The 22821-nt window shown below is 41.1% G+C and overlaps 1 protein-coding gene across 1 annotated transcript in view; it reads right to left on the reverse strand.

The window, feature by feature from the left end:
- Positions 1 to 22821, reverse strand: part of ASXL3 (ASXL transcriptional regulator 3) — a 136031-nt gene that overhangs the window by 100357 nt on the left and 12853 nt on the right. Inside the window, exons 2-3 of the mRNA XM_076329772.1 lie at positions 11260 to 11342; positions 10906 to 10908 (exon numbers count right to left, since the gene is read on the reverse strand). Coding sequence (XP_076185887.1) covers positions 10906 to 10908; positions 11260 to 11342 — 86 coding nt within the window. The remainder of the gene's footprint in view (positions 1 to 10905; positions 10909 to 11259; positions 11343 to 22821) is intronic.

Raw genomic sequence — 22821 nt, forward strand, 5'->3', positions numbered from 1 at the left:
GAGAATAATGTTGATAACACACTGATGTTTTAGTTGTTGCTAAGTAGTGCTTACACTAGTCAGGGACTTTTCAGCTTCTCATGCCCTGCCAGCAAGAAGCTGGGAGGGGGCACAGCCAGGACAGCTGACCCAAACTGGCCAAAGGGATATTCCATACCATATGACATCGTGCTCAGTATATAAAGTGGGGGGAGTTGGCCGGGGGGCGGTGACCGCTGCTCGGGAACTGGCTGGGCATCAGTCAGTGGGTGGTGAGCAACTGCATCGTGCATCATTTGCTTTGTATATTCTTTTATCATTACTATTTTACTTTATTTTATTTAAATTATTAAACTGTTCTTATCTCAACCCCCGAGCTTTCTCACTTTTACTCTTCCAATTCTCTCCCCCATCCCACCGGGGCCGGGGAGTGAGCGAGCAGCTGTGTGGTGCTCAGTTGCCAGCTGAGGTTAAACCATGACAGTCCTTTTTGGTGCCCAATGTGGGGCACGAAGGGTTTGAGATAACAACAGATTAACCAGAGCGTATTAAGGAATTTATATCTGTTAACAGTTGTGGGTCACAATATTGATTCATCTGTTCTCGATATTAGTTTATCTGATCTGCACGATGCTCTTTTTTTTGCTGTACATGTTAGAGATTGGTGTTGGTTTTTGCAGTTTGCTGTGCTCTGCAGTGATTAGTGATGTTTTGCCTGGGAGGTTTGTTATTAAAACACTGGCCTTGAGCTTAATCTGGTATTTCAGCTTTGTACTGAAGCCATTACTGTACTTTGGGTTCCACTTCGTGGAGACAATTAGCAATTATAGTTCTTCCTCTGAGAGGTTTTTTATGGAGCAAATACAGAATGGCAGCTTTGCTACCTTCTTCTATGATGTTTCCTCCTTCATTGCAATAACTTTTCAGTATCTTGAACATCCTTGGGTAGTTAAGATACTTCTATTGGTATCTCTTGGGAATATTGTTTCAGTTTTGCCTAAGGTTAATAAGCAATTTAAGAATATCATCCAGAGATGTGCCTCAAGGCTGGATAATTATGAGTGGCAGGGTGTGTGGGATAGCATGGGAAAATGCCTAGGATGGTGGGCACCTCCAGTGTTTTGGAACTTCACCCCTGAACAAGTGCAGAATCCTGAAAAATTAGTACAATATTTGGAAAAAGTATGCTGTCACCCTGGCAACTCCAGAGAGACACAGATCACTGCAACGTGCTGGGGCCTGGCCCATGCCTACCGAGCCCTGTTCAACGCTATTCAGTACCCTCAAAGGGAAGAGAAGGTCTCTGGATCTGATGACAAAATGACAGGCACTGCAGCTACTCCAACCCCCATAACAGACACTGCAGCTGAACAAGAGAACCAACCTGTGCTGGTATCAATCATCCCTATACACAAGAAGAAATGTTGGAAGTGAAAGCTCATTTAGTAAGGGATGAGGAAAAAGCAGGGCCATGACAAGGAAAGGAGAAGGAAGAGGCAGAACTCGTAAATGAGATGGAAACCACCTGATCCCTATCCCTGAGTGAGCTGCGAGACATGTGAAAAGATTTCAGCCATCATCCAGGCAAGCGCATTGTCACCTGGCTGCTCCAATGCTGGGATAACAGGGCCAGTAGCCTGGAATTAGAGGGTAGGGAAGCCAAACAGCTGGGATCCCCTTCCAGGGAAGGGGGCATTGACAAAGCATTGCAAGAGGGGCACAAGTCCTCGGCCTCTGGAGGCGACTCCTGTCAGGCATGAAGGAAAGGCATCCTTTCAAGATGTTATATGTCACCCAGGCAAGTGGACCACCATGGAGAGAGGTATCCAGAACCTGAGGGAACTAACCATGCTGGAGATGTTTTATGATGACCTGGACAATGAGCAGTTATCCAAAGACCCAGATGAAGTCCAGTGCACATGACCCATGTGGCAGAAGTTGGTACGGAGCACACCATCGTTGTATGCAAACTCATTGGCAGTAGTGACCTGGAAAGATAAAGAGGGACCAACGGTGGATGAATTGGCTGACCAACTCTGGCAATACGACGGAAGTCTCTCTTCCTCCCTCGTCTCAGCTGTAGAGAAACTGTCCCGGGAGTTCCAGCAACTCAAAGAGGATAGGTCCTACTCCCCACCTGTATGGACCAGTATCTCAGGCATTAGGAGTAAGCGTCCCTCTGTTCAAGACAGAGGATATAGAGGGTACGCACCACAGGCCACCCTGTGGTTTTACCTACGTGACCACGGAGAGGACATGGGGAAGCGGGATGGAAAATCTACCTCAAACCTAGAGGCATGGGTTGCCTGCCCCCGACCCTAGAGTTGCAAGGAAAAACAATCACAAAAGGGGGTTCTTGCAGGAAAATTGCTGCTCCAGTTTCCAGTGGGCAGTTCCCCAGACAGAGTAGAAGGGCTGATCTTACTTCTGATCTTAATGAAGAAACTTCTGACTCGTATTTAAAAGAAGTGAATAACAGATACTATGACCAGGACTAGAGGGGCTCTGCCTCCAGCCAGGGGGAGGAAAGGGACAACCAGGTTTACTGGACTGTGTGGATTCGATGGCCTGGCACATCAGACCCACAGGAGTATAAGGCTCTAGTAGACACCGGTGCACAGTGTACCCTAATGCCATCAAGCTATAAAGCGGCAGAACCCATCTGTATTTCTGGATTGACAGGGGGATCCCAACAGCTAACTCTATTGGAGGCTGAAGTGAGCCTAACTGGGAATGAGTGCCAAAAGCACCCCATTGTGACTGGCCCAGAGGCTCCATGCAACCTTGGCACAGACTGCCTCAGGAGAGGGTATTTCAAGGACCCAAAAGGGTACTGGTGGGCTTTTGGTATAACTGCCTTGGAGACGGAAGAAATTAAACAGCCGTCTACTTTGCCTGGTCTCTTGGAGGACCATTCTGTTGTGGGGTTGCTGAAGGTCGAAGACCAACAGATGCCAATCGCTGCCACCACGGTGCACCGGTGGCAATACCGCACCAACCAAGACTCCCTGATTCCCATCCATAAGCTGATTCTTCAACTGGAGAGCCAAGGATTGATCAGCAAGACTCGCTCACCCTTTAACAGTCCCATATGGCCAGTGTGAAAGTCTAACAGAGCGTGGAGACTAACAGTAGACTATCATGGCCTGAATGAAGTCACGCTGCAGCTGAGTGCTGCCGTGCCGAACATGCTAGAACTTCAGTACAAACTGGAGTCAAAGGCAGCCAAGTAGTATGCCACAACTGATATGGCTAATGTGTTCTTCTCAATCCCTTTGGCAGCAGAGTGCAGGCCACAGTTTGCTTTCACTTGGAGGGGCGTCCACTACACCTGGAACCAACTGCCCCAGGGGTGGAAACACAGCCCCACCATTTCCATGGACTGATCCAGACTGCACTGGAACAGGGTGAGGCTCCGGAACACCTGCAATACATTGATGACATCATCATGTGGGGCAACACAGCAGAAGTTGTTTTTGAGAAAGGGAAGAAAATAGTCCAAATCCTTGTGAAAACTGGTTTTGCCATAAAACAAAGTAAGGTCAAGGGAGATCCAGTTTTTAGGAGTAAAATGGCAAGATGGACGTCATCAGATCCCAATGGATGTGATCAACAAAATAACAGCCATGTCTCCACCAACTAGCAAAAAGGAAACACAAGCTTTCTTAGGCGTCGTGGGTTTTTGGAGAATGCATATTCCAAATTACAGTCTGATTGTAAGCCCTCTCTATCAAGTGACCCAGAAGAAGAACAATTTCAAATGGGGCCCTGAGCAACGACAAGCCTTTGAACAAATTAAAGAGGAGATAGTTCATGCAGTAGCCCTTGGGCCAGTCCGGGAAGGACAAGATGTAAAAAATGTACTCTACACCGCAGCCGGGGAGAATGGCCCTACCTGGACTCTCTGGCAGAAAGTACCAGGGGAAACTCGAGGTCAACCTTTAGGATTTTGGAGTCGGGGATACAGAGGATCCAAGACGTGCTATACTCCAGCTGAAAAAGATATTGGCAGCATGTGAAGGGGTTCAAGCTGCTTCGGAAGTGGTTGGTACTGAAGCACAGCTCCTCCTGGCACCCCGACTGCTGGTGCTGGGCTGGATGTTCAAAGGGAAGATCCCCTGTACACATCATGCAACTGATGCTACGTGGAGTAAGTGGGTCGCACTGATCACACAACGGGCTCAAATAGGAAATCCCAGTCGCCCAGGAATCTTGGAAGTGATCATGGACTGGCCAGAAGGCAAAGATTTTGGAGTATCGCCAGAGGAGGAGGTGACGCGTGCTGAAGAGGCCCCACTGTGTAATAAACTACCAGAAAATGAGAAGCAATGTGCCCTGTTCACTGATGGGTCCTGTCATATTGTGGGAAAGCATCGGAGGTGGAAGGCTGCTGTATGGAGTCCTATATGACAAGTCGCAGAAACTGCTGCAGGAGAAGGTGAATTGAGGCAATTTGCAGAAGTAAAGGCCATCCAGCTGGCTTTCAATATTGCTGAACAAGAAAAATGGCCAGTACTTTATCTCTGTACTGACTCATGGATGGTGCCAAATGCCCTGTGGGGGTGGTTACAGCAACGGAAACAGAGCAACTGGCAGCGCAGAGGCAAACCCATCTGGGCTGCCGCATTGTGGCAAGATATTGCTGCCCGGGTGGAGAACTTGGTTGTAAGGTCCGTCAGGTAGATGCTCATGTACCCAAGAGTCGGGCCACTGAAGAACATCAAAACAACCAGCAGGTGGATCAGGCTGCTAAGATTGAAGTGGCTCAGGTGGATCTGGACTGGCAACATAAGGGTGAATTATTTATAGCTCCGTTGGGCCCATGACACCTCAGGCCATCAAGGAAGAGATGCAACATATAGATGGGCTCATGATCGAGGGGTGGACTTGACGATAGACACTATTGCACAGGTTATCCATGAATGTGAAACATGCGCTGCAATCAAACAGGCCAAGCGGTTAAAGCCTCTCTGGTATGGAGGACGATGGCTGAAATATAAATATGGGGAGGCCTGGCAGATCGATTATATCACACTCCCACAAACCCGCCAAGGCAAGCGCCACGTGCTTACAATGGTGGAGGCAACCACCGGATTGCTGGAAACATATCCCATGCCCCATGCCACCACCCTGAACACTATCCTGGGCCTTGAAAAACAGGTCATATGGCGACATGGCACCCCAGAAAGAATTGAGTCAGACAACGGGACTCATTTCTGAAACAACCTCATAGACACCTGGGCCAAAGAGCACGGCACTGAGTGGGTGTATCACATCCCCTATCATGTACCAGCCTCCGGGAAAATCAAACAATACAATGGACTGTTAAAGACTACACTGAGAACAATGGGTGCTGGGACATTCAAACATTGGGACACACATTTAGCAAAGGCCACCTGGTTAGTCAACACTAGGGGATCTGCCAATCGAGCTGGCCCTGCCCAGTCAGAACTTTTACGTACTGTAGATGGGAATAAAGTCCCTGTAGTGCACATAAATATGCTGGGGAAGACAGTCTGCGCTATTCCTTCCTTGGGCAAAAGCAAACCCATCCGTGGGACGGCTTTTGCTCAAGGACCTGGGTGCACTTGGTGGGTGATGCGGGAGGATGGGGAAGTCTGATGTGTACCTCAAGGGGATTTGATTTTGGGTGAGATTAGCCAATGAATTAAATTGTATGATGTTAATTTGTATATAATACTGTATATCATCACTTCTATGGTGGCTATATGCCATATCAACAGTATTACAGTAAGAATCACCTAGACTAATGAAGAATGAACTTTGATGAAACCGAGCAAAGCACAGTGATAATGGAACCAGAACTGGCTTCAGCATGCAACAATCCAACACCACACACCATCTCTCCTGCCCTGAAGGACTGTTATGACAGATGGAGCCCAAAGTCATGGACTAAATGAACTCAACAAATATTTTATAGGGATGGCCCATAGACTAAGGGAATGATATCTGTGTGTATATATCAAAAGACAGGAAAAGTGCTGGTGATTAATTGGGATGTACTGGAAAGTGTGGGACCTGGGCATGATGTAGATGGTATAGAATAAGGGGTGGATACTGTCCTGGTTTCAGCTGGGATAGAGTTAATTTTCTTCCTAGTAGCTGGTATAGTGCTGTGTTTTGGATTTAGTATGAGAATAATGTTGATAGCAACAACTAAAACATCAGTGTGTTAAGTAGTGCTTACACTAGTCAGGGACTTTTCAGCTTCTCATGCTCTACCGACTGAGAAGGCTGGAGGTGCACAAACAGCAGGGAGGGGGCACAGCCAGGACAGCTGTCCCAGACTGGCCAAAGGGATATTCCATACCATGTGACATCATGCTCAGTATATGAACTAGGGAAAAGCTGGCCGGCAGGCCGCTGCTTGGGGACTGAGTGGGCATTGGGTGGCAGGTGGTAAGCAATTGCATCGTGCATCACTTGCTTTGTATATTTTTTTATTATTATTATTACTATTTTACTTTATTTCAATTATTAAACTGTTCTTATCTCAACCCACAAGTTTTCTCACTTTTACTCTTCCAATTCTCTCCCCCATCCCACCGGGGCAGGGGAGTGAGCGAGCGGCTGCGTGGTGCTCAGTTGCTGGCTCGGGTTAAACCATGACATAGGGTCACAGTTTAATATAGCAGGAAACCAGGAGAATTAGAGAGAGAAGCTTTTTTCTGTGAGAATCAGCAAAAATTTTTAAAACACATGACCTACTTAAATATCCCCATTATGACCATGCAGGCACCTCTTGGGAAAAGAAAGACACAGGGACAGAGAAGCATCTGGCAAGTTCCTGGGACTGTGTTAGGAACAAAAATCCTTGAACAGAAGACATAAAAAGCAGTTAGGAAGGAAGGCAGTACTCCATTTGATTTGAACCAGTGGGGAAGAAGCAGCTGAAAACACTGAGCGTTAATGAAGGGATGATTCTTCATTTTTAGGAAAATAAGGGAAAACATAAAAAGAAGAAAATGGGCTTCAGGAAATTAAACTTCAGCAAACTCACCCACCCACCATGCACAAAGACATTTCTATAAGCACACCAACAGGTAGGAAACTGGCTTGCTCTTCCGTGAAGGGGTGGCACTGAGCACTTACACCAAAAGCACAGGAGTGCTAGTGCCTCTTCTTTGTTGACACCTAATTAGAACGGTGTCTATGATTAGACAGCTACTAAAACCAACACCAGGAACAAACACAGAGAAAATTCATTAGATGATAATTAAATAAATTAGATGTTCTCAAATCAGTTAAATCTGTTGAAATCCATCACATGGTATTTAGAGCTGACTGAACCAGTCTCAGAATTATCACTAGTCATTTTTGAGAATTTGTAGAGGACAGCAGTGATCCCAAAAGACTGGAAAACATCTAGTGACTAGCTTTAAAAAAATGAAAAAAAAAGGCAGAGCCAAGGAAGTAAAGATGCAGCAACTGAATTTCAATTCCCCCAAAATATGGAATAAAAATTATTTGGAATAAGTTGAGTAATACATAGACCTGTCAAAACAAGTTACTTCAAAATCTATCAAAATATTCTTTATGACATAGTAGCAGACCCTGTAGTTAGAGAAGCAGCAGTAGGTATCATGTAGTCCGACTTCATGAATCTTTGAACATTGTTTCTCATGGGACTTTCATAAGCAAAGAAGAGAAATATAATGCTGCAAAAGGAAACAAGTTCTAATAAACAGATGACACTAAACTTGGAAGGGCTGCATGCATGCTGAAAGACAAGACTACATGTTAAAGCAATCTTAATAAAATTTGAGAAACGGTCTGCAGAAGACCTGAATACAATTCAGTAAGGGGAATTCTAGACCTCAACAGGAATAAGTAACAGCGGAAACACAAGATGGAGAACAACTAGTGAGGCAGCAGCACAGTGGAAAAGGAGCACTGAGGCTATAGTGGAGCATACTCTGACTAGTAGTCTATGTCACACTAGCAAAATCAGCAAAATCTCATGCTAGGATACATAACCAGCAGGTTGTGAGTCTACAAAGTTACAATGGGACAGGGAATTGTTTTCAAAAGAACAGGACAGTGGATGCTAAGGAAGGAAAATCCAGAGCACTGTGCACTGGAGTGAGCTGCTGTCTATCTTCTTTGTAAAGAGATTTCAGTGTCCAGGGCTGCTGGCCTGACACCGTTAGCTATCAGCACAGGCATGAATGTAAAATAAATACTTCTCCCTCCCCGCCCCCACCCTGGAAGAAAACCATATATTTTCTACATCCCAAAAAGGTTTGCCTTAAAAGTTTTTACTCCTTCTAGGTAGCAGAAGAACTGCCTGCTGACCATTTTACAACTAACCATCATAACAGGAAAGATATTTAACAAACAAAATTGAGCTTTACATCCCCCAAGATATAGGAAACTGGGTAGGTGTATAACCTCTCACAGGACATGTCAGTAAGTTTTTATTTTAATTTCTAACATATATCTGCCTTGTAACTTTGGAATTTTCCTTCTATAGTATTTAATTATTTGAGTAATAAAAAAAATAAATGTGCAACTTGATGTCTTTATTGCAAACAAAGAAAAGAAGAGGCTGAATAGTCTGACAGTGTCTTTTTAAAGATTACACATAATGACAATGAGATTGCTGAAAATCATACGTTATTCATTCAGATTTACTACCACAGCAAAAAGCTTTAGATTAATTAATGCTGCAATATATTTGAAAAATGACTAAGCCAATTAATCTCGCTCATCTATAAATGGAACAGTAGAGAGGAAAATTTTTGAAGAACTTCATTTAGGATTGCCAAGGTTCTACCGACAGTGATAATCAGTATAAAGGATTAAGTAAAGTATATTAAAGTAGTAACATATTGCTGGTACAAGTTCAGACTTGAAGAATACACAAATCAATACAGAATAAAATACACTAGTGCCATTCTACTGCTTATGACCAGGTGACTGCACATCATAAATTTACATCCCTTACTCATCTTAGCTGGCTGCAGCACAGAGACCAGGAAAGATCATCTTTAGTAACAGCAAAGGTACCATACTGGCAGAAAGGTACTGAAAAAAATTGCAGAGCTGGATGAAGTAAATGGGAGACTCTGAATTCAAGGACTGTGAAAACAAAACATTACTTATGCACTGAAGCCCAATCAAAAAATATGTATATGAAGTCAAATACCTTATCGGCTCCTATTAAGAGTTAGGCACTCAGATAGCTTTGCAGGTTTGTGCCTAATCAGTATTAAAATGCAGCAGAAACACAACTTTTACATGAAATCAGAAGTTAAATGAGAATCCAAACTTTAAAAAAAATCAATACAAAATCAACATTTTTTGTTTTTACAATTGCAGAATTTAGAATTTTTAGGCTAATCAGTTTAGGATGACCTAGCCTATAATGTAGTACAATGTTTCAAGTAAGGAGTAAAGAACATTGAATTTTATCCTTCTCAGTTATCTAGATACTCATGACCACATATGGCATCCTGCAATCTACTGCACGTTCACACATACCTGCACATACCATACCATGAATAAAAATCAGAATTTCCTTCCTATCTCCCTGCAATTCTGTTTCTTAGTAACTGAAGAAATGAAAGAAGATCCAGCTTTGAACCTCTTCAAAGGAATCTTTCTCTTATTATTCATTCTGCAGCAATTAAAAAGGGCTTCCACATTTTCTATATTTAAATCATAAAAACGCTGCCTTCACTCCCTCCCATAGGTTTTGCACACAAAATTTTGTTCATGCACTGTTCACAGAAACAAGAATTTTTAAAATTACAAAGAAATGCTATTATCAGGCATGTGAGCCTCTCCCATGCAGTTGTCTCATATCACAAGATGCAAGAAGAAGAAAGCAATCTATTCACTGCTGTGAGAAACAGTATCTTAATAAAAACAGATTTTCAAAGTTGGGTTTTCTTGCTTTTTTGTTGTTGTATGCAAATCCTTGCAGCATAACACACGTTTGGACATTTGTTTTCAGAAGTTTTCATCCCCTTGTTTCCTTGGCATCATTGCCAAATATACTTGAAGCAATTTCTTGACAAGAACTAAAGCATTTTATATCTGTAAAAGGTGGCAAATTCAACTTCGTCTTGCATACCATCTCTTTTGCAATTTTACCAAAATACAGCTCTTATAAGCATGTTATGAGGTTACCAACAAAGCAGTGCATGGCTATGCAGTGCAAATGATCACGCAGAGTGTTCTGTTTCTTTGGAACAACAGTGAATTCAGTAAAAATATGTCCCGTCATTACTTCTGGTTCACCAGAATAAACTCAGAAGCAACAGACATAATGTGTTCCTACTCCTCTACACAGGCTTTGAAGTTCTCTTGTCATAGATTTTAGGTGCCACACTAAAAGATTATAATTAAAATAAAAGCGGATGTCTCCCTTTACTTTGAGACAGCAACAAGTATTAAAAGAATTTATTAGAACAGAAAATTTTTACTATAACATTTGGAGAAGAGGACTGCATCTTATAGGAGACCCCCAACAACCAACCAGTTTTTCCTTAACTTATTTTACTTCCTGCCCAAGTTTCCATCTGCAGGTCACTAGAAGACCTACCACGTAGTCAGTCACCTTTGAGGAACAAGAAGCTGCATGCCCATCTGAACCAGGATTCAATGGAAGACAACTGTTGATTTTCATAGGCTCTGGATAACCCACCGATCCCCTAACAGCTTAATGACTATAGTTGTAATCTACATCCAAAGTACACTGTTATTAAGCAACTCAGTATCCAACCTCTGCAGCCACACAGACTAGCTCCCAGTGTTCAAACACCCCTCTCCTTCCATTCCCAATTCTTTATCAGCACAACCCCTGTTACCACAGGCAACAGCAGCATGTCGTAACAGTGATTTAAGTGCCAGACCACAAACCCAAGTGAGAGAAGGAGTGTGTCTAGCTCCATCTCACACTTTCTCCATGCACATGGTGGCAGAGGCAATCCAGTTGTTAAGCTTCGGTCCTTAAGAAAAAATCAGATGTAGCACTGGGCTGTCTGAGCAGATCACACTGTCTTTCTAAAGAAAGGCCATTGGGCTGGAGCTGGCCCACAGACTCCTTTTGGAAGGTACAAAGTTAAGCCAGTCACTAACCATTTTAAAAGCCTTGAACTAACAAACAAACAAAACCCATCAGCTATATTTCCCACTTTGGTACTGGAAATCAATTCAGCCATTAACCAGCACTTTATGTTTTGTAAAGATTATATACCATTCCTAGATGGTTTTCAAAGAGAGCACAAAAATACAGAACATATAAACACTGACCTTGTTTCTTTTAATCCTTCTTTCTGAATGACTTCCAGTATTTGTTTTGCAGTCATTGGTGAGTTGGGGTACTTTTCCAATGCCTGAAAAGAAATAATAAACGTGTAAGTGACAAGACACAGCTGTCCTGTGAATCTGAAAGGTTATGCGATCATGCAGTTTTTATGTAGTCATTTGTGAAAGGCAGGGAACGGTAGTGTTGAGACTGGAGTCCTCTGTTGGAAGGCCAGATATAATCCAGGAAACTGCAGCGAGAATAAGATTTACTTGATGCTTTTGTGCATCATCTGCTACATCCGCCTTACCGAGTTCCAAATAAAAGAGTTGAAATACGCAACTAGTTTTATCACACAGCAACAGAGTTCCTTTCAGGCAGGAGGGGGGGAAAAAAAAAACCAAAACAAAACAGAAAGAAAGAGACAGCTAGTCTTCTTTTTTGATTTTTATTACTTTAGAACTATTTGAGGTCATTTGAATATTCTACGCTTAGGTTTTGTCATGACCTCAGGAACAAAATTGGCTAAAATCTTCCATTTGTAGAGCAGGAGCTACTGTGAGAATTGACACAGACAGGTTTCAATTTTAAAATGCTTTTTGTTTCTCAAAACAATGAAAAATTAAGTAGTCAGAACAGTCACAGCACACAAGATGCTACATGACAGAGTGCAGTATATTTTTCCAGTTCAGCTCAGTTTTCCACTCCTTTGCGTTTTCCAATTGAGCCCAAAGTAACCCACTCCTTTTCCAGATACAACTATTTCGTACAGATTTTTCTGGTTTTCCACTTCCTTTTTGTCTCCATCAGTTTTAAGCTGTTAAACAAACAGCTACTCTTTTGTTCATGTAAAGTGCCAGACTGACAGCCCTGGAAAATGAAACCTTTCAATCAGCAGTAAAAGGTGCAGCACAGGCCACGGCAATCAAGCTTCCCAGAGCATCTTGCCAACATATCTCAGCCAGAACTTGCATTTCTACCCTGGGTAAATAAGAAATCAGTTTGGTCTCCAAATTCATCCGATCCTGAGCTTCTCTTTAGTAGTTACCAAATGATGGCAATTGTGAAAGTAGTACTATGTGGATACCTGCCCACTAGGGACTAGAGACACGACCACATCGTATCATGCAAGTCAAAGTGTGAAGGGTGCTAGCCAGGGCTGTAATTCAAGCAGCTCACCTAAAGCCAAAGCCTCCCTACTCACTACAACTTGACAAGCTCAGCCCTCTCCTGCCATTTTACAATTCTGATTTACTGCCTGTTCTCCCCTTTCGCAGCCAAAACACAGTTTACCAAATCCTTCGGTTCTTTGTTACAGATGAGCTTTGTATCCTTTATCTTTCAGTTCCACAAAGGAAAATACAGAAGTGAGGGCTGCACTAGAAAGGTCTGGGAGCTGAACTGCGCTTATCTCACATACATCAATAGGCAAGATTCAAAAGGGACCCGTCAAGAAAGGAAAGCCAAAAGGTGATTGGAAAGGAGAAAGAAGAGTGGGTAGGAAAGAGTATGGCAATGAGTAAGGACGGAAGGAACCACACAGGGCTGGGAAAAGGGCCACTGCACAGCAAGGGAAGAGAAATGATACGATGTATTAGTGACAGAACCACAATGACACACTGGAAAAATGACAATGCCTATAAAGATTAAGACTAGAATGAGAAAAGATTAATGGTGTGAAGAGACAAAAGTGGAAACTTTAATCTTCAGAAAGAAGACAAAGAAAAAGGACAAGGTAAAATGAGAATACACCAAAATAAAGGGAAAAGAAGATAATTGAACTGGGAACATTCCAGGGGGCAAACTGGAAAGGACAGAAGAGGAAACTACACTGTACTGGACACGGCTATGAAGGAAACTGTGTGCACTTGAAAGTGGGGTTACTCACTGTGGAGGATTCCCTGTTTCTCTTCCTGAGTACAGGCCCCTCAGCACACCTGGGCAGCTCCTCCCTGCAATTGAGAAAATTTGGGTAGCCCTGTCCCCTTCTCTACGACATCACATCCTAATCTATAAAGTCAGTAAAAGTGCCAAGTATTACCACGTGAGTTTGACAATAATGGGAAGGAAACAATAAAGCTATGCAACCATCAGAAGTCACCCTTTCTGGACAATGGGAGAAGGGAGAGCAGTTTGCGCTGAGGAAGCTGCACTGAACTGGTTGTGGAAACAATGGCCAGACATACGGATACGGAAGATCATCTTCACCAAACAACAATGAAACCAACAAGCAGGATGCATTACACCACTACAGAAAGTTTAATCAAACCCTCAAGGCAGATTTCAAATACCACAGTATGAAGTGAACACATTCAGGGTATAATGACAAACTGAAATGCAGAGTATGTTAGACAAGCTGAATGTGCTGGAGCAAACAATTGCCCATTGTGTGGACTTGTTTTACTCCGGACATGTAGTGTGGGCTGCAGTTCATATACCCCATGAATTTAGTTCTGTTCATCTAACCCTTTAAACCCTTTAAAGCCTGTTATTTAAAGAACTGTTCATACCCTAACTGAAAAGCATTAATTCTCCAATTCAAACACTGCTTAAGTTGAAAATCCTGTTATTGTGTACCTGATTAAGTTTTCTTTATCAGAACAAAGATTAATTTAGCACAGAACCTTAGTAAAGATGTTTTTTCTGCCCTTCCCACCATGCTGTCATCCCCCCCCAGTTTTAACCTAACCATTTATCACAGTAAGAAAATAAAAATAATTACTTGTAAAAACATTTTAATGATAATCTCATTTTCTTCCCCCAGTTATGAAAAACAGCATCAGAGTATTATTTAAGAGTCTGTGAGCTAATGAATACACTGAACTGATAATTGCACTAGTGTCTCTTGCTTCTGTATCTCACCATTAACACTGCAAAAAGCCCGCAATCCCTTTTGCATTTCTAAGACTTTTAAAAATAATATTAGAAATTCAAACTGAATTACTAACTGTGCCTTAAGGCAAATAAAATACTAAAATGCAGTAGCATAGTTAAGTCATAGATTTCTTGGTCAGAAAAAGTAATGCACATCGGGGAGGAAGCCTTTATCTGTTTTAAATATCTTTCTCCCTCCTCCCACTCCATCCACCAACACTCGTATCGTATATGGGCAGTGACTAATAATGCTGAAATTAAAACATGCCAAAGTACTGTCATGAAGAGTATGATTGTTTCGATGTATTTTGTTAAGAACGACAATGGCAGAAGAATGGTTTGCACTGACTGCAACCTCTACCACAGAGGATCAAATATGCTCTATTTATTCCTGCCATTCAACCACAGCCTTAAAAAGGGACAGCTGCTAAGTAACTGGGACAAATAATTTGATACCCATCAGGACAATCTGGAACAGAACAGAAGTAATCATTGCACTGAACACATTCTTGGTGTTCATTCAAACACTGATTAATGGCTCAAAGAAAAGACGACTCAGATCCTACCAAGCACAGTGGAAATCAAACCTCCCAGCAAATGGTAGCAGCCTGACAAATTGTTATGTTTGTATCACCTACACATATCGACCCACAACTTCAGAGATATTAAATAATTACACAGATGCCACAAACACATACATTCCCAGTTTCGTTGGAAAAGTCATGTCAGTTATATGAGACAAGAAGAAATCCAAATTCCTTTTCTCACCATGGTATCTATCATCTTCTGTGTATTGACAACTGCTCAAAAAAAATCAGTTGCCACAGTGGGGAAAAAACACTTTCCAGTGAACTGTTAACAAGAAAACTCTAGAGCAGAGTCAAGACTCAGCTTTGCATAAGACAGAAATCCTGAATGCTCAGCTCGCCTACAAAATCAGAAGAGAACCTCTATATAATTGATGGAATGATTAGTTTAATTTACATACACAGCTGCTTGTGACTACCTGAATCAGATCTGCTCAATCGTTTGCATTTCAGCCACTAGAGGGAACACAAGCAGAGGGACAGCACGAAGAAAAGCGAAGTAGAAAGTTGGCCTTCCTGCCACCCATAAACATTCCTGCAGAAGTCAGAAGCTTTCCCAGGGAAGCGACCAGTACTCCTGCAGCTATCATTTATTACGCTGACAGAAAATGATTCTTCTAAACAAGAACCAAGTGCGGTCTGATACCATGCTGTGGTCCAAAAGCAGCAGGCAGATCAGTCTAGTGGGCTTGTTGATGCTGACTGTGAGGCCAGAGTACAGTTAGCGGGAACTGGCCAGAGCCTCTTCCATTTCTGGAAGCTGCCTGCAGGGATCTGAAGGTCAGGTAGCTGACAAAAAATCAGGATCATTTTATCACATCTGCTTGGTCAAACTATAGGCTGAGCCACTACTCACAAACTGAAGCAATTCTTTTTAGAACATTATTTAAATAATTCGGGAGGAGAAAGAGGAACAGTACAGTTACTGCCAGTGCTCCCACTCAACAGCTAAAATACAAGTCAGGCTGAACTGCACAATAGACAATCCTTACTGCCCTAAGACAGCAGGGTGAATAAAAGAACAGGAAAATAACTTTCCTTCTCCTAAGCAGAAAATATATGATATTTTCTAGCCACCCATTACTAAATTAATGAATTGAAAGATGGAGTCCCAAACAGGGTACAAGAACATCATCCTGGAAAAAATCCAGCATTGTCTTTTCCAGCTGCTTGTGTGAGGTTAACAGGAGGACTGACTCCTATTGTGGGAAATGCCCCACTCAAATATTTTGTATTCATTTTTTATTAAAGGCTTTAATCTTTGGGGAATTATCAGCAGCCTGGTAAAAGTTCAAAGTCCTTTGTGCAAAGAAAGATGTGTAAACGGTTAGGAGAGGAGGGTAGGGTAGCGTACAGAGTTGGGGAAAGACAGGAAGTGCATAGAGATGGATGAAGAGGAGAAAACAGCAAGAAGATCGAGAGGAGGGAGGGTACATGATACATGAAAAAGAGGAAAGAGGGATGAAAATAAGAAGGGAAGATGCACTACAACCTATTTTAACGTAAGTTCTCAAACAGATATTCATGGAGCTCTTGCTGATGGTGATTAAGAGAAAGGTAAAGAGTAGTTTCCAAGTACTAAAATATTAAAAGAAGCTGAAAACGGGAGTAATAATTCTCCTGGTAGGACTTTTGTCTTTGAGCAGTTGCAGTTACAATAAGGAAGTTATAAAATCTGAGTAGAAGAAGGTGCATTTCATAAGACGTGTCTTTCACGGTATGCTCCATACTATGAATTTGTCTCTGTAATCCATGCACCACTACAGATAAGAAACAAAAGTAAAATCAAGCAAGGAAAGGAACAAAGATGTAACATGAACAAGAAAGCAACACAAAAATACCTAAACCTGCTGAAATACATTAAATTAAGTTTTAACATCAGTTATGTGCATGCTTGCTAGTCCACACTTTTTTTAGGTTCAGAAGTAATGCCACTGACCTGTAGAGCTCAAATGGTTTGAGCTCTCCAGCTACTAGGAAGAAAATTAACTCTATCCCAACCGAAAGCAGGACAAAAGTACACCAAAAAACATTTTTCCCCAGCCCTCTTTCAGTCAAAAGCACTTTACAGTTCCTTTAGTATGAACTACAGGGAACAACTGGGAGAATGTCCCCTGCAAGAGAATTTCTAGTATAGAATTTGTTTGCAAGTCGGTCTGAAACCACCTAGCTTTGCTACCCTGCCAGATACGTAAGGCATTATCCTCTCCTAAAATACTGAATGAAAGGAAAGAGCAAGAAAGAAGCTGAATGATTTGTTTGTTCATTCCATTGCTTTTACTGGCTGGTTTGAGGTTTGTTCCGAGATGTCTGGACCCTTTTATTGTTCTTTTTAAAATTTATTTATAATGTCATATTTTAAACTGATAGAAAGGCAGCAACAGTGCTTTGGAAATTCCAGATAAACTGTACACTTGACATTTTGAATTCAAAAGAAATTGGATTACAATTCAGTTAAAATTAAACATACGATTGTGTTATTCCTTTAAAGGGCACAAGCTCTAGCAGCGACATCTTGCCGTTGCTAGTGGCCTCATACATCACACCAGAAAACGTAGGGTAATATTTTCAACCCTAAACAAGTGACTCATAATAACTTACTGGTCTTGTCTGACATACTGAAACAAAAGGAAACCTTTGTATTTTTCTCTTTACTAACGCAATCAGCCTGTCCGAGCAACCAGGAACTTTCACTTAAAGGCTCTGTCAGCACAGATCCATAAACACCTCAGTGACTGTAACAGGATGAACCCAGTGAGCACACAGAATCCTGTAAGATTTCTGTAAGATCAGGATCAAAGATACATACCCCAGTGAGCAGGATGTCAAACTTGCTACCTCGGTATGGGTTCCATTATTAGCAGCAGGATTACTAGCGATGACTTCAGTTCAAGCGACGGAGCATCCAGATTCTCAGAATGACTGCTCAATTCTGACAGTGCAGTCCAGCCTCCAGACTTCTGCTTAGCCATGCAAGCCATACCTCTTCTTGCTTTCTATCATAATACCCCATTCGCCTCTCACTCTGCCCAGCCTTTCTCTACTCTCAAACTGATACTCTCATCTTTTGAGGTGTTGCAATACCCCTAACTTCCGTATCTCCTACCTTTCTGCATCCCTACTGAAATACCTTTTTTCCCCGTGTCCTTACCACAGTACATTCCTATGTCTTCTACCTCCTGAAACATTAGCACATCCATACAGATGCAGTTCATTGCCATGGGTTCCCCAAAACCCATACACAGGTACATAAGCGCTGCCTAGGCAGTCAATAGTGAATAGCTAGCTAGCAGCACGCTGTAGCTCTTAGGTGCTGACAGGACAAATTGTGTTGTGAACCTCCCATGGCTTGTAGACCATATTCTCTGCCTATTTAGTTTAGAGTAGATGTTTCAATTTCTGTATCAGTGCATCCAGCTCAAAAACATGGGTCAAAGCTGTTTACAACCACAAATCATTATTCCAGAGAAGGGGCCAGGAGCAAAACACAGCTCTGCCACACAAAAACATTACTGAAATCTGCACTCATCTGGTGATCACACAGGCCACGATCCTGAAATGCCTCTAATTCCAGCAGGGATAAAAGTTTCCCTTTGGCACCTACCCCTGTACAAAATTAAGAGAGGCCACGCTTAGGTGACTGGAACTAATGGAGCGCAATGGATATGAGTGCCCTGTCAGCTGCCTTTGTATTACAGATAACAGAGGAAAGAACTACCACCAGTGGGAATACATTCATCACTACTATGGGAACAAGAAAAAAAAAAAAATACTAAGAACCACCAAACCCCAAACATATTCGCTTCCACATATTCGCTTCCACATATGCTGTTTTCTCTATTGAAAGCTGATACAGATTTTTTTTTCCTGAGACACTGAAAGGTTTGCTGTATAACTCATGTTTCAGCGTAGTAAAATAAAAAAAATAATTAAAAAAAAATATGAAGACTAAAACTTCCCAGAAAAATGAACAGAGAGAATGAGTATGTTTGTTTTAAAAGCCTTCATCGCATAATTTCCACAGGCAAATGTAATGTGTAAGGGTTACTTTTAACGTGAGAAATAAAATTCCTACTGGCTACTCTCTGAATGTACCAAATTTAACAGGAGGTGACAGTTATGCCGGTTTTCTTGCCATTGCTTTACTATCAGAGCTTATCTTGTTAGACAGTGTCCTAAAGAGAAAGACCTAAGATTTCCAGAGGGCAAAAAAGAAAAAAAAAAAAAAAAAGAAAAAGGGGGGAGGGTGGGGAAAGAAGGATAGCAGAATACAAATAAAATATTTTAAACTATGCACTCTACCTAAATATTCTTGCATATGAGTTTCAGCCATTTTAAGTATTTCGTCCAGGTAAAACTCACCCACTAAAAGGGTAAAACAAGTTTCATGCTGCAACTGACATTGACTCCATTGATGCACCATGAATGTATTTAACCAACCAAAAAGCACTTCTATCCATGTTACTAAAATATGGTTAACAACAGCAGACATAAAACTGTAAAAATTATACTCCCATTTTAATTCTGTCAGATAGACGGCATGAAACTACCTCATGAAATTTACAGCACATTTTGCTGCTTAGGTGAAAAGCCAGTATAAGTCACATTGATCCTCTTAACCTCACAAGGGAAGACTATAAACTTCACAACTCAGTTGTTTGCTCTGTTCCTCACTCACAGGATGATACACATCATCACTTCCTTTGAATTAATAAGCAAGCAGAGATGCATAAAATTACTAAGAATCTTTCTTAGTAATGTTATCCCAGAAAGAAAGACCAGAATGTATCTAATGCATGGAAAACCTGGAAAGAAATTCCCGAGAGGTGTACAGCAAGTGATAAAGCTGGAAAAATTAGTCAGACACAACAAAAAGCTACTTTCAGTTCCTTGAGCACACCTGTTCAAGCACTGGAGGCAAAATGGAAAACCAAAATTTCCACAAAATGAAAAATGGTGAAAGCTTTGGTGTTGGTTTTGTGGGTTGTTGGGGTTTTTTTGTGGTTTTTTTTTTTTTTTTGGGGGGGGGTCTTGCTTGTTTGTTTCATTTAAATAGGAGAGTTGTTCTTTCTTGTCAGAACAGACAATACAAAGGAGTAGAGTCTTAAGAGTTCTTGGGTGTTATGCAGTTCATTCCTTCCAAAGCTTGCACAATTATTTCACATCAGTTTTCATTAGTCTGAATCATGACATCACTGTGTACAGAGTAGAGTTCACTGGCACAATCCAGATCTACTGCTTAAATTGCTCTGAAAGGACATATGATAAGTCATGTTTTTGAACTGAAGAAATACAGCCTTCTCATAGAATGTGTAAAGAGAGAATTCTTTTGTTAGCTGTCAGTGGGATTTTGCTATCTCTGTTAAATATATAATGGTTAGTGTCATAACAAAGATCAGCCATCATGTTATGGCATTTATCTTCATGAGTGAAGAGAGGAAGGGCTACTGTGATTTATTCCGTCTCTCCTCATGAGACGATTAATGTCATAAGAGATTAGTCTTCAGTACTGACTTGTACACAGAATAAAATACAGCGCTGGAGTGGGATGCTAGGCAGTTTTAATTGCCACAAGTTTGGAAGCCCACATTACTTACAGATGGCACAGTTGACAATTACTCATCTAAGATTTTCAAAAATAGGAGAATATTTTGCAGTTCACTAACTCATATCCATTTTGTGTCATTTATTTGTTCAGTCCTTCTCATCAGTCTTTCCACATAGTCCTTTCCCCCATCTCATCACCTAAGTCCACCCACACTTGTCCTGTTAAATACACCATATATTGCAGAACTGAAGTCCATACTGGTGGTTTATAGTGATATTTGGTAGCATCTGTTTAAAGGTTTGAAAAATAAGCTATTTAACAAGTATTACTAAGAAACATTTGTCACAATACAGGCAGATTAGAAAGAACATATAATGGCTCTGTATCTGTGTTTGTATTCATATAAATACATAAACAAAACTCGGAATAGAAGGAGCAGCTTTCCTCAAATTTTGAGAAAAGTTTCAAGCTCGCTTCTTCCCAGGGACCTTGTAAAATAATCTGACCATCCTAAACTTAAGTTAATAATCTTTCAAAAGCCTATCACTTCAGAGAAATGCACACAGAATATTTCGTTTGCATGCTCCCCACTCCTTATGAAATAAAATACTTCAGATAATACTGTGGTGAAAAAAAAAAAAAACATGATAAGCAAGAGTTCTGTTAAAGAGGGAAGAATTATTTTTCCCCAAAAATGGAACATGAATTGTCTGTATTTTCTTAAATTCTCCTTTTCTGGATACTGCTAAATCATGCTAAGCTAGGTGAACTTTAATCCTTGATATAAAAGTTTTTTTCTGTTAAAAACAGCAATTCTTTACCATTGGTTTACATCAAATAGAACACATTATTAAAAAGCTCTCACCACAAAGCGTTACCTTTATCTAGGCTGCTCAAGTATTGACTTAAACATTTGTATCAGGCTGTTAATCACATCCACATATAATGTGATCAGCAACTGAGACCAGCCCTGACAGACCAGCCAGGTAACAGAGCAACATTATGGCAGGGAAGAAGTATCATGAAAGCTAAGGACATTTCTTATTGATTTCTTATAAGTGGATAGGAGAGAAAAAAATCAATGGGTCCTCATCAGTACAATTGTCTACCAGCTGGATGCTGATTTCCCTTAGAGATTTAAACCAATAGGAGCAATCACTTGGCATAGGTAAACAAATTCAATAGGACCTCCAGCCTGTAAAGAAGAAAGGTAAACTGTGACTTCAAAACTGGAGTTTGTAAGGAGACAAAATGCTGATTGTTAAACCAACAGTTTGTAATCAGATCTCAAACCAAAATACAGAACATGTCGTCTTCATGGAAAACCTGGAAATGTTCAGGATAATCTGCAATTGTTGTGGAGGCTCCAAACTCCTGACCCTGCTTGAAGGCATTATTCCGAGCTACAAGACTGGCTAACCACTCCAAGTCAAGCTGGACAAGCACTGACCAGGTTACAGTGAGAAATGGCCATCAGTCATACGCATCATGCAACTACCATCACCAAACTCCAGAATCGCAACAAAATAATTGGTCAACAGTGAGAAATCACAGAGGGTTTTATAAAGGCATATAAATACAGAGACTCCTCATAAAGCTAGGCTTCCTGCTCAAGACAAGCTTCTATTTCAAGGGTCCTTAATATCACAGCATATTTCTTATCCTAAGACCCCTCACTATACATTGAACAGATTCAACTGTTACCCATCAGGACTGTAACTGTAACCTAAGAAAAGCAAACCAAGAGAGAGTAAAACATGGCTGTTATACAGTACATTCAGTCATGGTTTTTATTCTTTTTCTATGAGCACCAACATACATACACATGAAGATCTGAGTTTTCCTGAAGTCACACCTCCTCAGCAAATGTAGCAGTAAAAATTGTCAGCTCCTAGGAAATGCTACTGGCAAATAAATTCAATGTCTATTGGGTTTAGGCACATCATTTTAGATTTAATATTTTAGAAGTTGATAACAATACATGTTTTAGCTATATCTTCCATTTCCCTCCAAAAATAACTAGCAATAAGTGAACAGAAGAATGAAAACTGTTTTATGGAAAAGTTACACTGCCTCAACTTGGGCTTCCAGTGTAACTACTGAATTCATACTGTATCTTTGAAAGAATGAGAATTAGTTATGAGATTAGCCTTACAGTTCAAATCCAGGAATGCAATCTTCCTTCAACTGTGCCAGACGATCTCATCCAAAGACATAAAATTATACTTAGGAGATTTACATGCTATGTCCTATCCTATGAGGTTAAAATAAAAATAAACCAAGGTGTCCAGAATCACAAGAAAACTACCACAGTCTCATATTCAAGCATCACATCAGACAGACTTTTGGACATGGGAGATTCTAAGAGATTTCTGTTTTTTTGCTGCGCTAGAAATAACCTGGACAAGGTAATTTGAAACCAATTCTGAAAATTCCAATAGGAGATCTTACTACCAAATGGATGAGAGCATATTTCAGAAGACAAATTGGTCTTTTCAATTATTTCAAAGGGATTACTTATAATTTCAACAAGACTCCTTTGGCCGAGATAGCCCATA

Source organism: Aptenodytes patagonicus, chromosome 2 (assembly GCF_965638725.1).
Source record: "Aptenodytes patagonicus chromosome 2, bAptPat1.pri.cur, whole genome shotgun sequence".
NCBI lineage: Eukaryota > Metazoa > Chordata > Aves > Sphenisciformes > Spheniscidae > Aptenodytes > Aptenodytes patagonicus.